The sequence below is a fragment of the Ammospiza caudacuta genome, chromosome 6 (assembly GCF_027887145.1).
Source record: "Ammospiza caudacuta isolate bAmmCau1 chromosome 6, bAmmCau1.pri, whole genome shotgun sequence".
Lineage (NCBI taxonomy): Eukaryota > Metazoa > Chordata > Aves > Passeriformes > Passerellidae > Ammospiza > Ammospiza caudacuta.
Genome location: NC_080598.1, coordinates 7,555,838 through 7,578,028, shown reverse-complemented (window position 1 = coordinate 7,578,028; position 22,191 = coordinate 7,555,838). Strand labels below are relative to the sequence as shown.

Sequence of the window (22,191 nt, the reverse complement as noted above, 5' to 3'; positions counted from 1 at the left end):
CTCCCTTTTTGCATGTGTACATATACATTTATACTCAAGCTTCAAAAGTTAATATACATCTCTGGACTTCCCAATTCTCTAAAATGGGAGTAATGCTAACTTTGTGCCTAAAGATGAAGTTTCTGAGGCCAACACAAGTGTGTACTCACTCAGGCCTCATTGCAAAATAAAATGTCATTTTTATCAGCTACCTAAATTTACTTAGGTAAACTTAGGTCTTTGAATCCTGGAGATGTCCATAGATTCTGGATACAGTGAATTGAAACAGCACAAGCTCTTAAAAAAATGACTTTTTGCTTTTTTCTGTCAACTCTAAGAGCAGCTACATTTGTACAGATGATTTTTCCCATGTTTGAAGCTCTACCTGGATGGGATGTTTGACAACAAACCCAAATGTTTTCTGCATCAAAAACAATATTCAAATAATTTTAGCTTGGCAATTTGATCTTATCAATATGACAGCTGAACCTATTTTTAAAGTGAGCTTGGAGAATCATTATCTGGACACGATTTCCCAATTCTGCACTGATTGGAGGCTTATCAGCTGTTGCAGACTGTGGGATGACATACAGTGTTTTAATTCTTGATAATTGCCTAATTTCATATGTGTATTGTGTGATTGTGTATATTGTCTGAATAATTCCTAACTGCTGTCAGCTTCTTCTTTACTCCATGCACTGTTTTGCTCTCATGTTCCTCCATGCTTGTAACCAAAGGAAGTTAGAAAGTTTCAGCACAGCATGACAGTCATCCTTTCAAATGGGTTTTCTGCCTTGTATTTTCTCTCACCACCACACAGGACAAGAGACCATTCCTGTTTCCCAGTCCCTGCCCAAATTGCATACAGAAGCTTACTGGATTGAATTAGGGAGAGTCAAACTCAAAATTACCATTTTGTGCCTCAGTTTCAGACAAATTGGGATAACAGCTGTATCCAAGTATAGACTCCAGCAGATCTGCTTGGTCCTTCAGTCATGCCAGAATATTCAAGAAATTGTTCTGGAACACACAGAACATTGGCTAGAGGAGAATGACAACAGACTTAACCTGTCTTTAAAAGTTTTATCTATTCCTGGCAAGAGAAAATAATAAAGAAGTAGGTCAACAACCTTTCCAAACAACTGAGTTTTTCCCTAAGTATAGGAACAAATCAATATGTTTCTTTGTTAGTACAGGCAGATATAACACTGAAATAATATGGGAAGCATTCCATTAACATCCATGAGGCTTGACATATGCCCTGTCTGGGAAATTATTTTGCTTCTTCTCCCATTAGATATTTTATAAAAGCCTGTTCTCAATGTTATGATGCCTATCAGTGGACATCAGACTGAAAAGATAAGCAATGCAAAGTCACAAAGTCAACTCTCCTGGAAGGGTTGCTCATGACCAGTGTGGAAATAAACCCACTGGAGTTTATTTATGCCTGAATCTTTTTACTTTACCAGCACAGAACAGCTGTGATCAGCTGATTTCCAGGGAACAGTTCTTCCAGCATCTGCATTAGCGTTCTACACCACCAAGACAGCCAAGTGATGGGGGTAAAAGTGATGTCATCATTTGAAAGCCTGGGAAAATTTAATTTTATTCCTTATTTATCAAGATTAAACCCTGAAATGGTATGGCACAAACAAACAATGTGAAAAAGGAACAGGGAAAAAAATATTAAAATCAACCTACCTCTGAACCAAAAGAAAAGCTGTCTTCTGGCCTCCATTATTTTTCTGACACAAAACTTAGGAAAAAAATTTATTTTCTTAGGCTGTCACATATTGCTATTTAATCAGTTCTGCCACATATTAGGAGGTTAATCTTTCCATACCATGAAAAAACACCCAGCACTAAACACCTATTGCCATAGCCTCACAACTTACAGCTCCTGGTAAAAAACAAGGCTCTAATCTGAAAATCAATTTAAATAGAGTGACTCTTGGAAAAAGAGCCACTCTATTTAAATTGCTTTTTCTGAAGAGGGCAACCACCAGTGCATCCATGATGTCCCCAGTGAGTGCAGAGCTGGGTATAAATCACCTCACAAGAGAGACACTGAGTTCCATTTGTGTGCAGGAGATTTCTGAGCACAGCTCCCATGGCATCCCAGTGGCCAAAAAGTATTGCAGTTCTCTGGTTTATGAATTATGGTTTGGGACTTGCTTTTCTTATTCTTTCCTTATACATCTGAGGTAAGGTCAATGCTTCCCTGTCTATGGTGTCTTGTTAGGTGTGAGAAAATAAAATCCCAGTTAACTCCTGTTGGTTAAAATCTTGTTAGAACAAGGTTTTGCACTCAGGACAAGGAAATATATGTGTGATTTTTCCTCTTTGCCTAGAACTTTTTCCATCAGTGTGAAAAGTCACTTCAGTTATATCGATCCCCAATTCATATTTACAGTTCTGTGTATCTCCGCAGTCTTGCACATAGAGAATAAAGACTCATATGAAGATGCAAAAAACAAACCAAACCCTAGTGATTGTTTATGCTAAAAAAGCTGGGTAGTGATCTAGCCTGATGGTGGCATTTAAAGCCCCATATCAGTGTCTGGCCAGAAAGCTTTCCTAGAAGAGCAGGGAGAAGATCAAGGAGCAGCACAACTGCATTGTGCTGCATTGCCATTGTCAGTCAATGCCATTGACTCCATCACCAGGGAAGAAGGCGGAGCTTGGGTGAGCCCATAAATCCCTATTTAGATTCATAAAGCTTTAGTGGATTCTTCCCCATTGTGCACAAGTGAGATCATGGCCCTACCCTGACACTCCTTTAAGGAGCTCCTGCTGCATGGTGTGTGAGCACAAACCCCAGGGCATAATAGAAGTTATGGATATTTTTGTTTTTACATGTTTTTATATATCTCTTTGTGCAGGTGTTTGATGCAGTTACATATTATGCAGCTAGCCAGAAGACTTGGTGAAAACTTTTAAAACTCATATTGAAATACAAAACTAACATTTGGATGTTGCCACATGGCTGAGGATGTGTTTAAGTTAGCACAGAGCATTAAAGCAAAGTAAACCTCTCTTACTTCAATGTTCACCTGTCTGAGGGGAAATTTTGGGGTTTATTTTACTTCCTTTATTTTGCTTTCAGCTTTCTCCACACAGCTATTAAACCAGAGTGTAAATAGTGAAGTCTGCATGTCAGAGAACCTCATAAATTGGGAATAATTATTAAAAAGCAAACCAGACATAGTTAAATCTCAAGACAGTGTGGTGTAAAACAGTGTATTGTTGTACCTGCAATGATGTCATCCATTTGCTCCAAAGCTGCTTCCAGCATATGACTGGCATCAGAAGCCATCCTCTGGGATTTCTTCAGATCTTTCCTCCCTCTACTGAAAAGACAGAATAAACCATATGTGTTACACTAAATAGCCTGATGGCAAAATATATGTCACTGTCACATTATGCACTGGGCTACACAAACAAAATCCATGCTACAGCTCAGTAATATAGCCTAGTGACACAAAAATACAGCCCAATAATAAGAAAACTTAACCATTCCTGTTCTTGATAGATGACTTGGGAGTTCTGATTCATTTTTTTGGAAGAGATTTTACTAAAAGAGTCAAATGCAAATAAAAAAATCTCAAAGAGTTTCAAATACTGGAAGCCCAAGATTCTCCTGCTCCTCATTCTTAACAATGGTTTCCTAGATTCAAAGTTCAGTGCATTTCAGCCTTTTCCTATGTGGGGAAAAAAAGAGGATTGACTAAGGTTCAATGAAGGAATGAAGACATGGGGCAGAACATGCTTTCCTACAAGCAGAAATCTGTAGAAAGTCTGCTTTTTGATTTCTGAGAGTAAAGAAAATTCTGAAATAATTTTTACTCTTCCTTTCTATATTTCCATTCAGTCTTTTCATCATCTCCTCCATGACACCAAAAATCCCATTTTTTTCTGTTCAAATAACCAAAATGCCCCAGGTATGAATTCTCTGAATTTACTGCTGCTGCTATAAAACAGGATTAAATACATTCATGTTACCACCTGACACTGGGGACAACAAAATAAAAAAAGGAGAAAAAAACAAAAAAAGAAAAACCTTCCAGAATGAGTCCCTGCTTGTGAGCTGGTGTTGCTGGACTCTAATGGTGTAAATGCAATGGCCCCATGATTCCAATGCTACTGAAATGCCACAAATATGTGTTTATCATGGGATTACTCCTGGTAAGAATTCAAGTAGTTTGAATTGAAATAAATGTTACAATGAACATTTGTACCATCCAACCAAAATTATTTTCTTTTGAAAACTAAGAATCCTCAGACATGGGTTTTTCTCAAAGAAATGGGTTTCTTCTTCAAAGAAAGCTAATTTATTAAGAACCTCTGTGTTATCAGCATCCTATGTTGATTCCTGTTAATGCAGATAAGCCCAGGACCCAGAGAGACAGAAACAGGAATGAGTCAGGAGCTGCAGAATTCTCATTTGAACTCTGCCATTTACAGCTTGTCACAGTGGGTAAGCCACGATTTAACTTCACATCACATTGATCTGAAGAGCAATGTGAGAATGCCTCATCCTCACTGTCACCCAAGGCTCAGATTAATGGAAATGAATCCGTGGCTTTTGGTCCCTCAGGTTTTTTGTCAAAATAATCTCTTAAGTGCAAGCGATGCTAAATTTAACCAAAGTACATGTCACCCAAATATTTCGTTTAATGGCACTGGAAATAACACAAACTGTGCTCAGAATAATCTGGAAAGTCATTAAGCCAGCTGATATAAAGTTAAAATTTCAGAGTGATTTCTTTCACACATGAACTTTGCAGACACTCCTCCCGTTTGCTGGTTTTTGGGAGACCTCCATCTCCTGTTGCCACATCACAGGCCACCAAAGCCCTCCCAGCTGTTCCTGGCAGCATTTCCTCTAGTTCAAAGCAGCCATCCCACGGGGAATGATCACCTCAGTGTCAGGAAATCCACCTGCAGGTGGCCAGCAGGTGCCAGAGGGGCACCAAGGCTCCGGTGCCGCTGCCCCAGGAATGCGTGGCCACCAGCTGCGTGGGGAAACCAGGGCAGCAGATCTCTGGCTCAGAGTCAGGAGGCAGAAAAAGGCTGAAAAACGCTAAATGTAGCATAGAATTTGTATTTCTAGGTTGTGCTCCATGGTTTTATCTGTGATAAAAGCAGCACACCACCGGAGCAGCGTGTGGCTGTTCGAACATGGAATGCAGGGCTACATTTCTCGTTAACATCTGATGCAGTGTTTCATCACTCGTGGTGACAAAGGCACAGAAAATGCTGACACACTGCATTACAAACTTGAAAATTCACTGATGGAAAACGCCTTGGCAAAACCCAGAGAGTTTTGCTGAAAAACTCCACCAGAAGTGAATCTCCAATCTCCTCCACAGCCTGTTTTCTCACCTGTACCCACTGAGGCTTTGCTGCCTAACTGCATTAAGCCATAGCAAAACCTGCTGATCAAACAAGGATTTATTAATAAAAGCAATGTTCTTTGCTCCAGAGAGATAATGTAATATTACTTGCTTGACATCTTTTTCTAGACAGACCTGTTGTGTGTGCTCCAGGCAAGTCTCACTTTCCCAGACACTCCCTCCTTACAGTTTGGCTGCTCTGAGTATTATGAAAAGCGCTGGTTAGATCTCCTGGGATTTCAGCTACCATTTCTGATCTAATTCTATAGAAATATCTTTAACTATGGATTTAAAAAAAATACTATTAAATAACAAGACACTTGTAACAGCCCCTCAAAGAGGATCCATCTGTTTGCTGGTATTTTAATTACAAATATTTTTTACAGTTTTCATTCCTGAATGACATCAACATATGCAGAACACTGTGACTTATTTACTTATGTAAATATATACATATATTTAAAAGCAACCTCTCACATTACAGTACAAACTTCAATATTGGCAAATTCTAACCCTCAGGATTTATTAGATTAATTCATATGCCAGCAAAATACAAGAACCAGGCTACTCACCTTTTCAGGTCTCTAGGAAGAAAAGAATTTAATTTTTTTCCTGACCAGTGAAAATTCCTTGCTATTAATAGCTGAAGTTTTACTGTTAAGCAGATATAAGTCTAAATTATTATCATCCCTTCTAAGCCACATGCTCATATTAATTTAGAGCCCAGCCCACAGGGATATTGCAACCTTGTTTGTTATAATTGCCCAAGTAATGACATCTTCCAGGAAGTGCAGGCAGAGCAAACTGGTCTGAATTCCTGAAATTTATTTTGCTAAGATAGTTTTGCACTCTACATCCTAATCTGAGATTTGCATTCCAAATAAAATGAAAAATCTCTGGCAGAACTATTGTGCTCAGAGCCAATATGCCTTGCAAATTACTTAGCCTACATTCTCTATGTAAAACTACAACTTACTGTGTGCAAAGGAACATAATATTTAGCAGACATCTTCACTGTGAGCAAGATGTTCTTCAGAACGATGAGAAGCCTTAATTAAATTAGAATCTTTCATGGCTGGCTTGAACCAGCAGCTGCTCAGAGATAAGAATAGGAACAACATGAACTCCTGCAACTCAGATGTCTTCCCAAGGTTGCTCATATCAATGAGGTTATCAACTTTATCAATTACAAGGGGTGTGCTTTTTGGTAGAAACTCCAGAAATCCAGACCTTGTCTGTGGCCCACAAATCCCCCTCACATTTAGCTGACACATGTAACAATTAACCACCACCACCTTTTTACTCCTAGGATGAATAAGTACATGTTTGTAAACTCTTTAAACACTCAGATCTGAGTACTACATTGCTTTGCACTTAATGGTATAATGAAATATCAAGTGCCTTGGGTAAGCTCAGAAGTCCTCCAAACTTTCCTTGAGCTGCAAGATGACTCCTGCCCTGGAATGCAGAAACCTGTCCATCCTTTTTCCCTTTTCTTTTCCCCCAGCCACACTGTGTGCATCATCCAGACAGGAGCACAGCCATTGATTCATCCCTCCAACTCATGGCTCCATCGGGTACAAAAGTTATAAACCCACACAAAAAAAAAACAAAAAACAAAAAAACCCAAAAAAAAAACAAAAAAAAAAAAAAAAAAAAAAAAACCAAAAAAAAAAAAAAACCCAAAAAAAAAAAAAAACCCAAAAAAAAAAAAAAAAAAAAAAAAAACCAAAAAAAAAACCCAAAACAAGCTTATTTTGAACTGGAATGTGTGAAGTGCCCACAGGAAGGCAGAATGGGCAGCTCTAAAGAGAAATATCAATTAGCCAAAGTTGAACAAAGACCTGATAGAAAATCATTTCAGGTAGGTGTCAGAACTGCTAAAGTCTCCATTCAGCAGGTTGCTGGGGATCCTTATAGGAGGGGATATCCTGAAGTGAAGCACCTTGGCACTGTAAAAGCCATATTTGTGTGTTACTGATGAAAGTCAGAGCAACAAGCCAAAAGCAATAATGCTCTTGCACATGATGTGCTAAATAATTTGATTTAAAATACACAGCTAAACTCACTGCACGATGAAGTGGCCAAGTCAAAACCAAACATCTCTTTTCAAAAATAAACCCATCAAGTTTGCTAATACAAGCCTGAATTTCAATTCTGAGGGGGGAACAGAAGGCAAAGGAAAAAATAAAGCCCCCTTTTAAAAAAAATGCTAGATCTGACTGATACTTGATGCTTCAAAACACAGATCACCTCACAGCAACTCCTCCCCAGGGCTGATGGATATTGAGTTACAGCTCCTCCTGGTACCATAACCAAATTTCCTGACTCATGTTTGCACAAAGTCTCATCCTTACAATTAAGAGCTGACGCTGGCAGAATGGCATGTGCAAAGTGAGCTCTCTCCAGCCCCTCTCTGTAACACTTCCAGCCACTGCAGGAAGCCCTTCTGCCCTCAGTGCTGCTTTAAACCTTGTCCATAAAAGCTTAAAAAAGCCCTTCATCATTTAATTTCATGTTATCAGATATCTGAAGTTTTCTGTGTTACACGCAGTATAAAGGAAAAACGTTATACCTTTTGACTTTGCAAATCTTAAGATCAAAATTGCGTTAAATGTTACTGTATTAAGCCCAAAAAGTCGAATTATTTTAGTTAACTCTTCTGTCATCTGATTAGTTAAAATAAAAATAAAAAAAAAGGTAACACAATGAGCAAATAGTTTGGATATAAACTTCAACTAACAAAACACTATCTGATAAAATACACAAGAGGAAAGTCTCTGAGCCAAAATATGAAAAAGTCCAAAAAGTCTAATTACTTTAAATCACTTTTCTGTCACCTAATTCGTTTAAAATAAAAAAAAAAAAGCAACACAATGAATAAATAGTTTGGATATAAACTTCAGCTGAACCTGATAAAATACATGAGAGAAAAGCCAAAATATGAACATTTCCGCTCTTAAAATAAACACATACAAAAGTCAGATTTGGTACTGCAGTTCATATCTAGTTCAGAGAGTTTTACAACTAAGAAAAGTTAGATCCTCAAAATTTCAACATTTAAAATAAACTTTGGGGGTTTTTTATTATTTTTCCTTCCAGTCTCACTGGCCTCAAGGTCACAGCTCTGAATTTGCTTCCACGAAGGTCAAAATTTCAAGGAGATCTTTGAAGTTGCTGAAATCCAGCTCCAATGCCTGGGAAACTGCTCAGACCACACCTTCCCCCCACACCCCACATCATGTAAGTAAATTCATGCTCCGGTAAATTGGAAGGTGAGGAATTATAATAAAAGTAAACACAGAACTAATGCACAAATTAACTGTGCCCTGGAGTAAAGCAGAGGACAAATCCTTGACAGCAATGGAGAGAGATTAGGTAGATATGATAAGCAAAATTTTTTAAAGCTAGTCACTGCAAAAATCCTATAAATTTAGACAAACTAAACAGTGCTAACAGAGGGCCAGAAGATTTTGTATCTCAAAGAAATGCAGGAGGTCCAATTTTCAAATCTCTCAGGTATTTGGTTGTTAATTGGAGCCCCGAGATGTGCAGGATGTCTCTGCTCCGAAGAACGAGTCAGAGCTCTTCAGTTTTTGGTCTTGAAGTTGTTTATTAATTCTTATCTATTAAATTTTCTTTCTGCCCAGTCAAGATCTGCTCAGGCACTCTGACTGCCCCCAGGGCAGTGTTGTCTTTTTATACTACAAACTACGTATAACGTATTTACACTTAATTCCCAACACCTATCACCCATGTTAGACAGCGCACTTCTACTCTAAACCAATCCCCAAGGGCCAACATCACTGCAGAAAATGGAGAAGAACAAGAAGAAAAAGAAGAAAGGCTGGACATGCCCAGATTCCTCCATCTTGTCCCCATAACCACCATTCCAAAAATCCTAACATCTACATTACCACACTGTGATAATTTTGTTATTACGCTATTCAAACCTGTGTGACTTTCAGGCCCTCATACAAAGCTGGTAATTTGCTCCTAGGGGCATAATCAAATCTCCAGGTGTTCTGGGCTGTGTGCCAGGGTTTCTGAGCCCCTCGATGGGGTCCTGACAACTCTGGACACTCAGAGGGATGAACTGAGTTCTGACACCAATATTCTCTGTTTCTGTGGTTCCTTAGGATCATTGTAGAAATCAGCAGCCTTGCCAACAAGGAGCAAACACTGCTCAGGGAGCTGGCAGAGCCCATGGAGCCTCTGGAATGCCATGGGAATCTTTCAAGGTGCAGGGCATTTCTGACTTTCAGAAAGATGCAAAAGAATGACTGTGACGGTGTTCACAGGGGTCTCAGGTTGAGGGAAGAGACGGGGATTTGACTCCATGTTTCAGAAGGCTGATTTATTATTTTATGGTATATATTACATTAAAACTATACTAAAAGAATAGAAGAAAAGATTTCATCAGAAGGCTAGCTAAGAATAGAATAGGAAAGAATAACAAAGGTTTGTGGCTTGGCTCTCTGAGCCAGCTGGGCTGTGGTTGGCCATTAATTAGAAACAACCCCATGAGACCAATCACAGATGCACCTGTTGCATTCCACAGCAGCAGATAACCATTGCTTACATTTTGTTCCTGAGGCCTCTCAGCTTCTCAGGAGGAAAAATCCTAAGGAAAGGATTTTCCATAAAAGATGTTTGCGACAAGTGACATGATGTCACAGGTGGAGGTGTGGATGTTTCCGTGTAAAAGCCACGAATCTTTACAGAAATAACTCACTCGGGAGGTTTAGAAGAAGGGAGAGCACTAAATTCTCCTTAACATGGGCAGACAGTGGGAAGGGTGAGGATCAGGGAAGGAATCGGCACCAGTGGATGCAGAGGGACCCCTGTTGGGTTTTTCTGCAGCAGAACCTCAGAACAAAGGGCAGGGTTGGTGAGCTAGAAAACTGATTTCCTGCAATCCAGAGAGGCAATTCTCATCCACAAGATATCTAAGGTAAAAAAACCCCTGAGGTCTGGGTTAGACTGCACAGAAAAACAGTTCAACATAGACACACGGAAGAAAAATATTTCTTATGAATATCTATTATTTCAAAACTATCTACTCTTGGGTTACTCAGATGTTAAAGCTCTCTCCTGAATTTCCCTCAGCTTTACAAACATGACATGAAGGCTCTGGGGAAGTCTAAACTCAGCTTTAGACGCAAAGACTGAGAAGGTGTGCTGAAAAGTCAACTTTTTGACTTCGCAAAATTCATTTTCACATCAGTATTTTTCCCCCTTTGAAACATTCTGTGCAGCAATTTATAAATAACACTCACTAGGCTGCTCTGATACTACCCAACCTGCATCTGTGGATAAAAATATGTTGAATTTATCCTAACAGGAACTGACAGTATCAAGCACTTCTGTATAAATTGAAGCTTCAGTAGCTATTTTGAGGAAAGTGTCTGTGGGAAACAATGAGAAGAAAAACATACTTCTGCTAGAAACAGCAAATTCATCAAAATTGAATCCGCTTGGATTAAAAGCACTGAACAGCAAATGGATCACTATGAAAAGCTCCACATCCCACATTACTCAGCACATCAACAAAAATATAAATTTTAACAGCTGTGCCAGTTCAATGCCTGTGCTTATAAACAAAACATTCCTATATAGATTGCTTCCTGAAGATCATTGAAAATATCCTTGGGAAAAAAAGCTATATTTAAGTTTTTCCTCTTTCTCTGCCTCAAGAATAGGTATAACTGCTGTCCCCAAATAGGTTATTTCACCTGGTGGGCCAGAGACCAGGCCACACACAGAGCAGAGCTGCACCAGATGCTGAGCTGGCTTTGCTACTTTCTTCCTTATCTTGGGAATTGTGCCCAAAGTCCCTGTGGCCTGTAAATTCTGCATTCTTTGTGCCCACTCTCAGTGGTACATCCGTCTCCTCAAGCTTTGTTAAATTCTCCCTAAGTCTGAGATCATCGATCACATCAAGCCCTAAACTTTACCAAGACAACTCCACAGACAAGTAACTCATCATTCCAACACCTGGACACCATAACCAAGAGGCAAAAATTGTTCACAGCAAGTAAAACCTTGGTTTGAAATGACATATTTTGTTGATTTTGCTCCTCCATTATTCAGAATGTGGGACAATTTACTCCCTGCAGAACTGGCCAACACTAAGAAAGTATCTGTATCAAACCCTGTGCCACAGCTGAATTTTAAATCCCAGCCTCCTATCATAATTGCTTTCCATACTTAATGGAGTAACATGATTTTCTAATTTTGAAAAATAGGCTTTATATAGATAGGTAATGCTGCAAGACAGACAGTAGAGTGGCTCTGGACATCCAAGAGCAACATTTAATACTCTGAAGATTCACAGAGGTGAGAGGAACATAAAACATCTCCCAGCTGAAGAATCATTATTACAGGTGGCAAGAAGAATGCACCACCCTTTATCCTTGTTTTTCCAGTGAATCCTGCAGGAAGAGTGAATACCAAGGTGCCTGAAAACAGATCAGGCATGCACCGAAACCAGAATCTGACTTTAGAGGGAAAGGGAGCAGCCACAATTAATGTGTGACAAGATATCCAGGCCCCCTCAGTGACCTGTTTGATGGAGGCTGTATTTGCTCACAGAAACACATATTTACCCAGGGAAGGCTCCTAAGGGATTCCCCTCCCTGAAAACCCACCCAAGTACTCAGGTCTTTGTGATGGTGTTCACAGGGGTTCTTGGATGAGGAAAGAGATGAGGATCTGACTCCATGTTTTAGAAGGTTTGATTTATCATTTTATGATATATATTACATTAAAACTATACTAAAAGAAGAAAAGGTTTCACCAGAAGGCTAGCTAAGAATAGAAAAGAATGATAACAAAAGCTTCTTTCTCAGACAGAGATTCTGGGATAGCTCACTGTGATTGGCCATTAATTAGAAACAACCCCATGAGACCAATCACAGATGCACCTGTTGCATTCCACAGCAGCAGATAATCAATGTTTACATTTTGTTCCTGAGGCCTCCAAACTTCTCAGGAGGAAAAATCCTAAGGAAAGGATTTTTCCTAAAAGATGTCTGCGACAGCTCTTGTATCTCACACTCATCTTTGTGCACGGCTACTAGTTTGACTCTATCACAAGTAAAACAAGTAATAATAGAATAAAAAACAACTGTATATACAATTTTGAGTGCCTGGGGAAAAGATTTTATCAGCTTAAAAAGAGTCCTTTAGTGCTCACTGTGCTGCTTCCACAAAGGGGACACTCCTGTGGCACAGGATACAAAAGAGATCCCCAAATTGTCCTGTAAAATATTGCACCTTTTAGTACCAGCTGTGAGAGGTGTTCTCAAGTTCTTACCACCCACAGAGCCCATCGTGCAGTGTCTGCCAACCATTTCCAGGGATTCTTTCCAAGTTCTATACAAATGAAAAATGAATATGTTTCCATGTGAAATCATCTTAGCAAGGATAAGCCAAATCAATGTAAATTTCTCCTTATATGTTATACATGAGATGAGGGACTAAGAAGGAGATAAGAAAAAGCAAAGCCCCAGTTCCATGCAGCAGGAAGCCTTTTTGAATTTGCAAAACTCTGGAAGTACATGCCATTTCCAGATATCGACTGATTGCTCAGTAAACCGTTCAAGCCTCCCCTTCCAAGTCTCCAAAGTTTCCATATTCCAGGTCTGTCATTTTGGCTCACAGATTTTGCTAAGACACAGAAAGATTTTGGGAGTTTTGCAAATCAACTGAATGCAAAAGCTGAACCTAGGAACAGACCTGTTCATCAACTCAGTGCTCTCCTGGGTTTTCTATACATATTTACAGCTGAAGTTCAGGATGCTGTCAGCATCATCCATCACTGGGGTATGTTTAAAGGAAACCTTTTAGTCTCTGAATTCCCACTACTTTTAGGGCATGAAAAATCCACAAGTTAAACCATTATAATGAACACACAGAGGATGTCTCTACACTCCTTCCCAGATAAGTATTTTGATAAGTATTTAACAACTTGAACATGAACAATGACACAAAAGGATTTGCTAAAAAAATCAAACTCTAGCTAAAACTCTACTGCATGTTACTTCCAGTCCCAAGAACTCTTTCATATGGTTGAAATTTTAGGAACTATTTGAAAGTCCTACTATTCATATTTGGTCTGTGAATACACCTGTGGAGTTCCCTGAGATAATAAATTAATCATGAATTTTAATGCTTGATAGCAATGCCTTTATTTGACCTGCTTCTTAATACAGCCACAAAATGAAATTATTTCAGGATAATGACTTGCAAAGCCCTTTAATCCCTAACAGCTACCAGCTGATTTGACTGCATGAAAAGTTTGTCAGAAGTTTCTTGCATTTGGGGCCACTTGCATCAAAATAAAAACAAAATACAGACAAAAGACTAAAGTATTGAAATGACCATCTGTTGGATAACATTATCTTTTGCTTCTATTTCAGGAGAGAAAAAGGAATCAGAATTCACTATCTGTTTCTTCAGTTTATTTAATTTTCCAGAAAATGGATCAAAGTCTGCTTCCATATCTCTAATTGTGGCATCTTTGTACTCTTCTATTAAATTTGCAAGGAAAATTTGGTTTGCTATTATATAAGAGAGATTTAGTCTTTCTTTCAGTTGTTTTCAAACCTCCAAGTGGAAATATTCAAGACAATTTCATTAATTCCAAAATAATATAGATCCTATCCATCCCTACTTGAAAAGAAGAAAATGGTCATATTGGCAAACACTAAAATACAGCTTTGTCATCAAGACTTTTTTTTTTTTCCTTTATTATTGTTTATTGATAAGGGGTATTTTTGCTTCAATACTGTGCTGTAAACATGTAACAATTCTGTTTACTCATTAGTTAAGAAAAGCAAATAAAATTCATTTACAGTGAAATGATATTTATGAACATTCTGCTTGGTATGGCACTTTTATCAGTCTCTACTAATTTGGAAGCTCTTCCAAGTACCCAAATCTGGGTTTCCAAAGAGAGTGAGCAGCTGCTACTCCCATTTGCAATTAGTCCTGGATAATCAGAAGCTTTGATTAAATAAAAACTACAAATGGCTGGCGAATCCCAGCCACATTTTAGAGTTTGAATTCCTTTTATAACAAACTATTTACTCTGAACACAAACTCCTCGCCTCATGCTAAAAAAAATGTAAAAAAGCAGGTTTCTAAAATCTGCCTTTTGCCAGTTAAATGAGAACCAGCTGTGCTTCACAACCTGCAGAGGAAACTGAAGATGCTACCAAGTTTCCTAATTAACATGAAGAAGGCAATCAAGGCAAAACAGATTCGGACCACAATTCTTAAAATAGTTTTCCAATCTTTGTCTCATTTACAATTATTATGAAATGTTGCCCGCACTGCACTGGGCATAGTATGGGTAACTACTGATGGTTATTCAGTATTTTTCACAACAGAGCAGACCTCCTTCTTGCACAAAAGCTTGTTAGAATAGCTTTCTTTTAGTGACAAAAGTTCTAATTTGATTTTCTTTTTATACATACAAAGTCTGCCAGAGCAGATTGAGAATTGTACTTACAGTTTCAGGTAACATTTCTATTTTGTATGCATTTACCTTTCTAAATTGAAGAATGTTTTAATGCAATAACTAGTTAATTTATAATGCCCGTGACTCAAATTTCAAGTTTAAAATAATCTCTACTAACACTAAAATATTTTGCACATATACATCTATTTTATTTACAGAAGATTACTTCAAGAAAAGAAAACATTGACTTCACTAATTTTGATTTTTATTTTCTTCAGATGTAATGAACACTCTTTAAGAAAATAACATATCCTACTTTCATAAGTGGTATGTGCTTGTTTCCTACCTATCCACACAAAATGGGTTATCTCCCCAAGGTGTTTGCTAGAGATTCTTTTTTTTTTTTTTTTTGTGGAGTGAGACATCAGAATTCTTCTGTTTGGGAGCTGATTGGATTATGCTCATTATTTTATGATCATCCCAGAAACACACTCATAAATCTTACTGCAATGCCATTAGAATAAGATGTTCTGATTATGCTTTATTAAAGCAGATGCTACCATCTGCCCTGCAGAGGAATAAAAATATGATTCGCTACATTCAAGAGACTCTTGGCAAATATCTTCCCCTGTCCAAATAAGATTTCTGAAATAAACTTTGGGTGGAAAATAGGGCAAATTTGAAATAAATTTTTTTTTTTTTTTGTAGGAGCAGTACATAGAGAAGAAAGGAGGCAACCCCAGCAAAGTCACCTCTGAATGCAGAGACCAACCAGACTTGTTTTCAGAGGAGGATAAGGTAAAACAGGAGTTCCCATACTCTAAGTGATGGAAATCCAGATTAAAATGCAACAGCTTAGATTTATCTTCACTAATTACTTTAACTGGCACACAATCTGTTGATCTTAAAGACTATGAAGACCTAAGCAGGGAGTGAATCATTCCCTATGAATATTCACACACTCTCTGTGGCTCTAATGGCAACAACGCTCACAGTCAGCATTGGATAAGCAAGGGTTGGGACAGAGGCATCCTTTGGACCTGTATTTGCTTGACTTTGAGTGTTCAGTCTGATTTCAGCCCTCCAAACCAATGCAAGGCTTCATTGAAGGAGAATCAGCTGCTCTGTTTTCTCCAGATTCACATCTGCTTCAGGAAACCACCAACAATTTACCACCAGCTTATACTTGCAACTTTTTGGAAGTCAGATCCATTATTTACCATTCCTTGAATTACACTGTCTGGTCACATCAGGCTTCTTATCTTTACCCCTCTATAAAGTGCTCTATTTTAACCTGTATTCAATCCTCAACTTTTATCTTCAGCTACTTCTGATTTAACCTGGAAAATCTGACTAAACAGAGAAACACAGAATGTATTTTATATATCACATACACAGAGTTGAGAAAACCACTAATGGTTCCTCATTTGTGTGTTGATGATCTGACAGAGAAATAAAGCCCTGGTTTAGGCATTTGAGGATACCACATTTTCATTTTTGATCTCTATGAAAATATACAGCTCTTTCCCCTTGGCAAGTTTCAGTCACAGGTTTTGCAGAAATACTAGTGAACCACAAAACAGTAATAAAAATCTTGCTGTACAGGTTATTAAATTAGAGTTCAAAATCCAGGTTGTGCTTAAAATCCTCTAAACCACTACACTGGAACTTGACAGGTGCACATTATAAACACAAATTGACCTAGACTGGCAACAGTGCCACCAGGATTTACTTTTTATGTTGGCTTCAGAAAGAAATTATTTTTGTAATTTAACTGCTTTGTTCTCTGCATCAATGAATTACCAGATAAGAGCAAAGTGCTATTGAGAAGTGGTTTTATAGAAAAGAAACACGTGAAGATGGAAACAAAAAAGGTAACTGTAATGTTACAAGGTCAGAGAGATTTGAAATAAAAATGTCACACTAAAACACGTAGGCAGGGGCATCTAGCTACAAGAAAAAAGGCACCTATATTTTGTTGCTTAATGTGCATCTGGGTAAAAGAAGAACTAAAATGTTGTAAAGGTGGAAGAAAGAAGAAGGGAGGAAATTCAACCTGCCACAGGTTATCAAAGACATCACCTCAGAGCTGGTACCTAGACAAAGGCAAAGAACAGAATGAGCAAAGGGGAACTCTCAGCTTCTTCAGCTTCAAAGCAACAGGTGAGTTGATAGCACTGCACAGACAAAAGCAAACTGGGGATAATTTAAAGAACCTAATTCACTGCCCAGTCTTTCCAGTTCTCAGGGTATTGACTGAAGCAAAGTTATTTCATACATAACCCTGGTAACTGATCAAGTGTCCCTCCAGGGACATCCACTGCTGCTAAACCCTCCTGAGTAGCTTAGGAGATTTTCAAGGTTATATCCAGAGGGGTTGAAGTGATCTCTGGGAATGGGGTGGCAAAAGGAGTGAGAAACATCCCCAGAGACTGGAGTGATGCAATTTCACTGATAGAAAAGTGACTTCTGACAGTCCTAATCTACTGCCCTAAACATTGTCATCTTCTGCTGCATTGCTATTTCCACACCTTTGGGTATTTCTGGAAAACACAAACCCCTGTCTTTGTACAGCACGTCCAGTGATTTTGCACCTACGCTGAGCGATCATTATCATGAAACACATTTCCTTATTTGTCATTCCCTGCTTTGACAAACTAAATCATCACATTATAGACTTCTAAAGCAAGCAGGAGGTTTCCCCCTATTGCTGTAAATGTCTTTTCTGGGGAAGGGAGCAGGAGGAAGGTGGATTTTTTTGCTTTACCTGTGTGAACACAGTCCTTTGCTAATCTTACCAGGTCAAGGCTGCCTGGGCTCAAACAAATCCTTAGCTGCAGGGAAAACCAACTGAGTTTCTGGTCTGCCCCTGAGTGGCCTCACCAGAGTGAAAGCAGTGTCTGGGGATGAGTGCCTTGTGCAGATTTGTGGGAGTTTGTTTGTTTTGAGGAGAGAGACCAGAAAGAGGCAAAGAGGAAACAAGTGAGGTAAATGAGGGCTGGGAGCAGAGCTGCACACGGAATAACAAAGATGAGGCTCAGTGTCTCTTGTTCTGTTTTCATTTTCTCCTCTTTTGCACTCACAGGACATTGTCTCTCTGCCTTTCCTGCCTGTTTGCTGACACAATCAGCGTGTTGAGGAAGGTGATTATTGAGATCTCCATTCTACTCTTGTCCATCTGTCCCCGGCCCATGCTCCATTCCAACTCTCTCTGCCACATGGAGCCACATTTTGCTGCCTGCATGGTCTGTCTGGAGAAGCCCTGACCCAGTGTAACAAGCATGACAGGAAAATGGGAGAATGGATCCAAGAGCCCAGAGAGCCCTTCTGTGGTCTGTGCCTACACCCAAACATTCTCCCTTTGCTGGACACACACACACACACCCTGATCCCTTTTCCACACTGCTGATACCACATGAAGAAAGATGAAGTGAGATCAGATACAGGAGGAGTGAGGGGAAGATAACTCTTATTATCTCACCTTTCCTTTCCCACCTCCTTCCTGTCTCCCCTGTTTATCTGCATGTGGATAGGGGTGAAACAGGGATGGCAGCAGCAGAAAGTGCCCTCTGCACCATCCCTCTAATCCCTCTGCTTCCTGGGACAGGAGATGAAAGCAGCCAGGGAAGCTGGAATCAGGGAACAACACTCCCAGCTCAATTCCTACCACGTTCCAGCCACACAGTTCAACCCAGTCCCTACCCCTTCCTTTAATTTGGGCTTAACACAGGGCAGAGCCCCAGATGGGTGACAGATAAGCTGCTGCATGTTTTGTCAGGATGTTTGATTACTACCTGGCTCAGGTAAATAAAGTATTTAAGCTTTCAAAACCAATGCTAACATAAGTTCAGAAGAGTTACAGGCAAGTCATGTGTCTCTACAACAGAAAAAACTTCAGCAGTCAGTAGTGAGACCAGTCTTGAGTTATCCCTCAGCTTAAGTCTTGTTACTGGGGACTTGAAATTACTTTCTATATTATAAATGATATTATTATTACATTTTTTTTCCCTCATATTCTGGTACCAAGCTATACCTGTCCTCAAGACAAAATTGGGTGGTCTTGTGTTCTACCTCTCTGGGTTTCCTTCAGGCTCAAGAGGCCTTTACAATTGTTCTCAACTGGAATTAGAAGCAAGTGGATGGAAAACCCATATCATCTAAAAATCAACAACCCATATTTGCTTATGGTTGTCCCAGTCTGACCTTGCACTTTCCTGGTGTACTGAGTTTTATTCAAAGTATTTCTACATTAGAAAGATGGAGAGAAACTTAAAGATTCATTGGTTTAAAGTTCAAACAGCAGATGCAAGTAAAAAATCAGGAACACAGGCAAAGTCAATAAATAAACATGGAAAGCTAGAATTCTGCTTTCTTTGCCCTCCCACCTGCTCTTTGCACGTTTCCACAGCAGTTTCAGAAAGAAGTCTTTTATGCACTTGCTCATATACTCCTTTTAGTAAAAAACCCAACAAAATAACCCCAGAGAAGCACCCCTCAGTGAATCCCCTCCTTCCACAACCTTAAAATTAAAAATCAGAAATTGCAAATGACCTTTTCTGGCCGTGGAAATACGAAGCACGGTACACACAAATCTTCAAAAGCAGGCATTGCCCTACACCCACACACAGTCAGACCTGCCAAAATGATCTTCAGCATCTCCTCCCGCCCCATGCAAAGCTGAGCAGAGGACCATGCACGAAGCAGGGTGGTTCCTTATCCTTCTTGCAGATGTCAGGAGGAGGTGTTTTTATCAGAGCAGCGCTAGCCCACGGGACCGGGGAACCACTTGACATGCCCTTACCTTCCTTATCTCTGTGCTGCTTAAACAGACAGCTCCACCTTCCAGCTACTTTGTCCCGAACAGCCTCTAAACCACCTCTTTTCACCGCTTTTTTATAGTTGATTGTCAAAGCCTGGGGAGGGGAGGAAGGGGAGGGCTCCCACCTTAGAGAGCCGGGCTGCAGCTGGGTGTCATCAGCTCGCTGAACCCCCTGCCCTCCGCCAACAAAGCGCTTTATTTACCGACCTGCCAGTCCAACTGCAGCTCGGGAGGATAAATATTTACCTCGCAGGAGCCGCGGCTGTTTAAAAGGCCCGCTGCTTTTGGATGAGATGGGATGGAGTGGGGAGAGCAACAGGAGCGGCGGCAGCGCCGAGAGCGGCCGCGCTCGGACACCCCGGGCCCGCTGACCTGATCCTGATCCGTGTCCTTCTCCTGATTCTGGTCCTGCTTTTGGTCCTGGTCCTGGTCCTTATCCTGCTTCTGGTTCTGCTCCTGCTCTTGGTCCTGGTCCTTGTCCTGCTTCTGGTTCTGCTCCTACTCTTGGTCCTGGTCCTTGTCCTGCTTCTGGTCCCCTTAATCGTCCCCGGCGCTGCCTCCGCAGCTCCGGGACAGTCGCGATACTCGGGACAGCCGGGCTCGCTCTTTCCAGTCCCGATCCCTTTCTAGTCCCGGTCCCGATCCCGTTCCAGTCCCGATCTCTCTCCCTTTCCAGCGCCGGTCCCGCTGTTCCCGTTCCCGGCCGCGCTCGGGGCCGCCCCCGAGTGACGGCGCCCGGCGCTGCGCCCCCCCCGGCACGGGCAGGTGCTCCAGGGAATCCCAGCGCTCCGGGAATTCTCTGCACAGCTTCGCTATTGCTGGAATCGAAAGTATGTGGTTTATGTTGGTTTTTTGGTTTTTCTCTTTTTTTTTTTTTTTTTTTTTTTTTTTTTTTTTTTTTTTTTTTTTTTTTTTTTGTGCGTTTTCCCGTCCCCCGGGGGTTTTCCAGGTTCACACGGGCATTGACGGAGGAAAACACCGACTGCTCCAAAGATTTTTAAAAAAATCAGGTGTTTCTCTACTTAAAGCGCTTGTCGCCGGCTCTAATTCTCTTAGTGAAATAACAGCATGTTTATATTGTTATAGCTATTTCATATCAGCATTTACTTGCAAAAAAAAATAAATAAGCATTAGAGGCTGGTTTTTGAGCAGGAGTCAACGATCTAATGATTTTTTTTTTACTGAAAAAAAAATCTCAAGTGCAGGAAGGCTGCAAGTACACAAACGTTAAACAAAAACACGCTCGTGAAGTGTATCTCTAGAGATTCCAGGATCACTCCTGAAAATACTAAAAGTGCTGTGGGTTTTGGTCATTTGGAGCTCCCTGGTGATCATTGGGGCGCCTGGATGAGCAAAAGTCTGACAAAGGGTTTCTGTTGAGCAAAGGGGTCACCTGTGCTGCACTGGCTGGGATGTCAGTTTTCCGTGGAGCTGGCTAAACAAAAGTAACTGCTTAGCAGAAAGTGAGATAAAGAGATTCCAGACAGGTATACAATGCAATTAACACACGCTTTTCACTCTTTGTGGATTGGTTTTATTTCGACCACTATAGTTTGCTGTCTTTTTTTCTGGCATTATGGTATCTTTCACCTAAATAGTTTAGGCATGTCTAAAACACACGTGGTTTTTTTTAAGGTAGTTTTGTCACTTTGAACACTTCTCCTCAGTTTTAGAATCTCTTTTTGCCTAGAATAATCTTCCAGTGTATTTGGGGTGTTAAAACTTGTTCCCTGTTACCAGCTGAGCCATTCTCTGACCTTGGGAAGAATTGCATGTTATTTCAGTTTTGCTTTAAATTTACACAAAACACCAAGGCTATGAATCACATACCAGATATTCCAGATAGAGGATTGGACATAGAGAGCAGACATGCCCAAGGTGGGGGAGAGAGAGAAAATGGGAAGTGAAGTAGAATGCCTTTGAAACATCTCTGAACACGCCAAAGAATAATTTAACCTGGCAAGGATCCACGGGCTGTGTATTAATTTGGCTTTTGAATGTTTCTTGTCTTTTGGCTCAACTTTGAGGTAGCCCTCTTAAACAGGCCACATAGAGGAGGGGTGAAAACGACACAGGTTGATAACATTTGCATCTCTCATAACACCAATACCAAAAATTATTGGGCAGTGAGTATTGAGTCAGTGGAATTTAGAACAATCTGGGCAAAACTTGGCTGAAAGCAGCCCAGTTTCCCCTCCTTTTTCCCAGCTCACTGGACAGGTGTGTGGACAGCTTTGCCCATGAAGGAGCACCCGTGAGCCTCATTGACGCAGGGTTCCTCCTGTGTGGTTTATTCGTGCCCTGGAAGTGCCAAGCCCCTGCTGGCACATGCTGCTCTCCAGTTTCTCTGGGAGAAGCAGTGTCAGGCAGGGCTGGGAAGGCGAGCAGGGCCTTGCCCCAGTGCAGGGGAAGGGCCTGGAATGAGGAGGCAATTACTGCCACTCCCTTGGGAAGAGCAGGCAGGGGCAGAGGGAGGCTGAGCACGCAGCACAAGCCCCTGTCTGTTCATGGTTCGCGATTTTACAGCTTCT

The 22,191-nt window shown here is 40.4% G+C and overlaps 1 protein-coding gene across 1 annotated transcript in view; it reads right to left on the bottom strand.

Annotated features, from left to right (window-relative positions):
- Positions 1 to 20,260, bottom strand: part of PPFIBP2 (PPFIA binding protein 2) — a 93,497-nt gene extending 73,237 nt beyond the window's left edge. Inside the window, exons 1-2 of the mRNA XM_058807949.1 lie at positions 20,033 to 20,260; positions 3,232 to 3,329 (exon numbers count right to left, since the gene is read on the bottom strand). Coding sequence (XP_058663932.1) covers positions 3,232 to 3,295 — 64 coding nt within the window. The 5' untranslated portion in view covers positions 3,296 to 3,329; positions 20,033 to 20,260. The remainder of the gene's footprint in view (positions 1 to 3,231; positions 3,330 to 20,032) is intronic.
- Between the last annotated feature and the right edge of the window lie 1,931 nt (positions 20,261 to 22,191).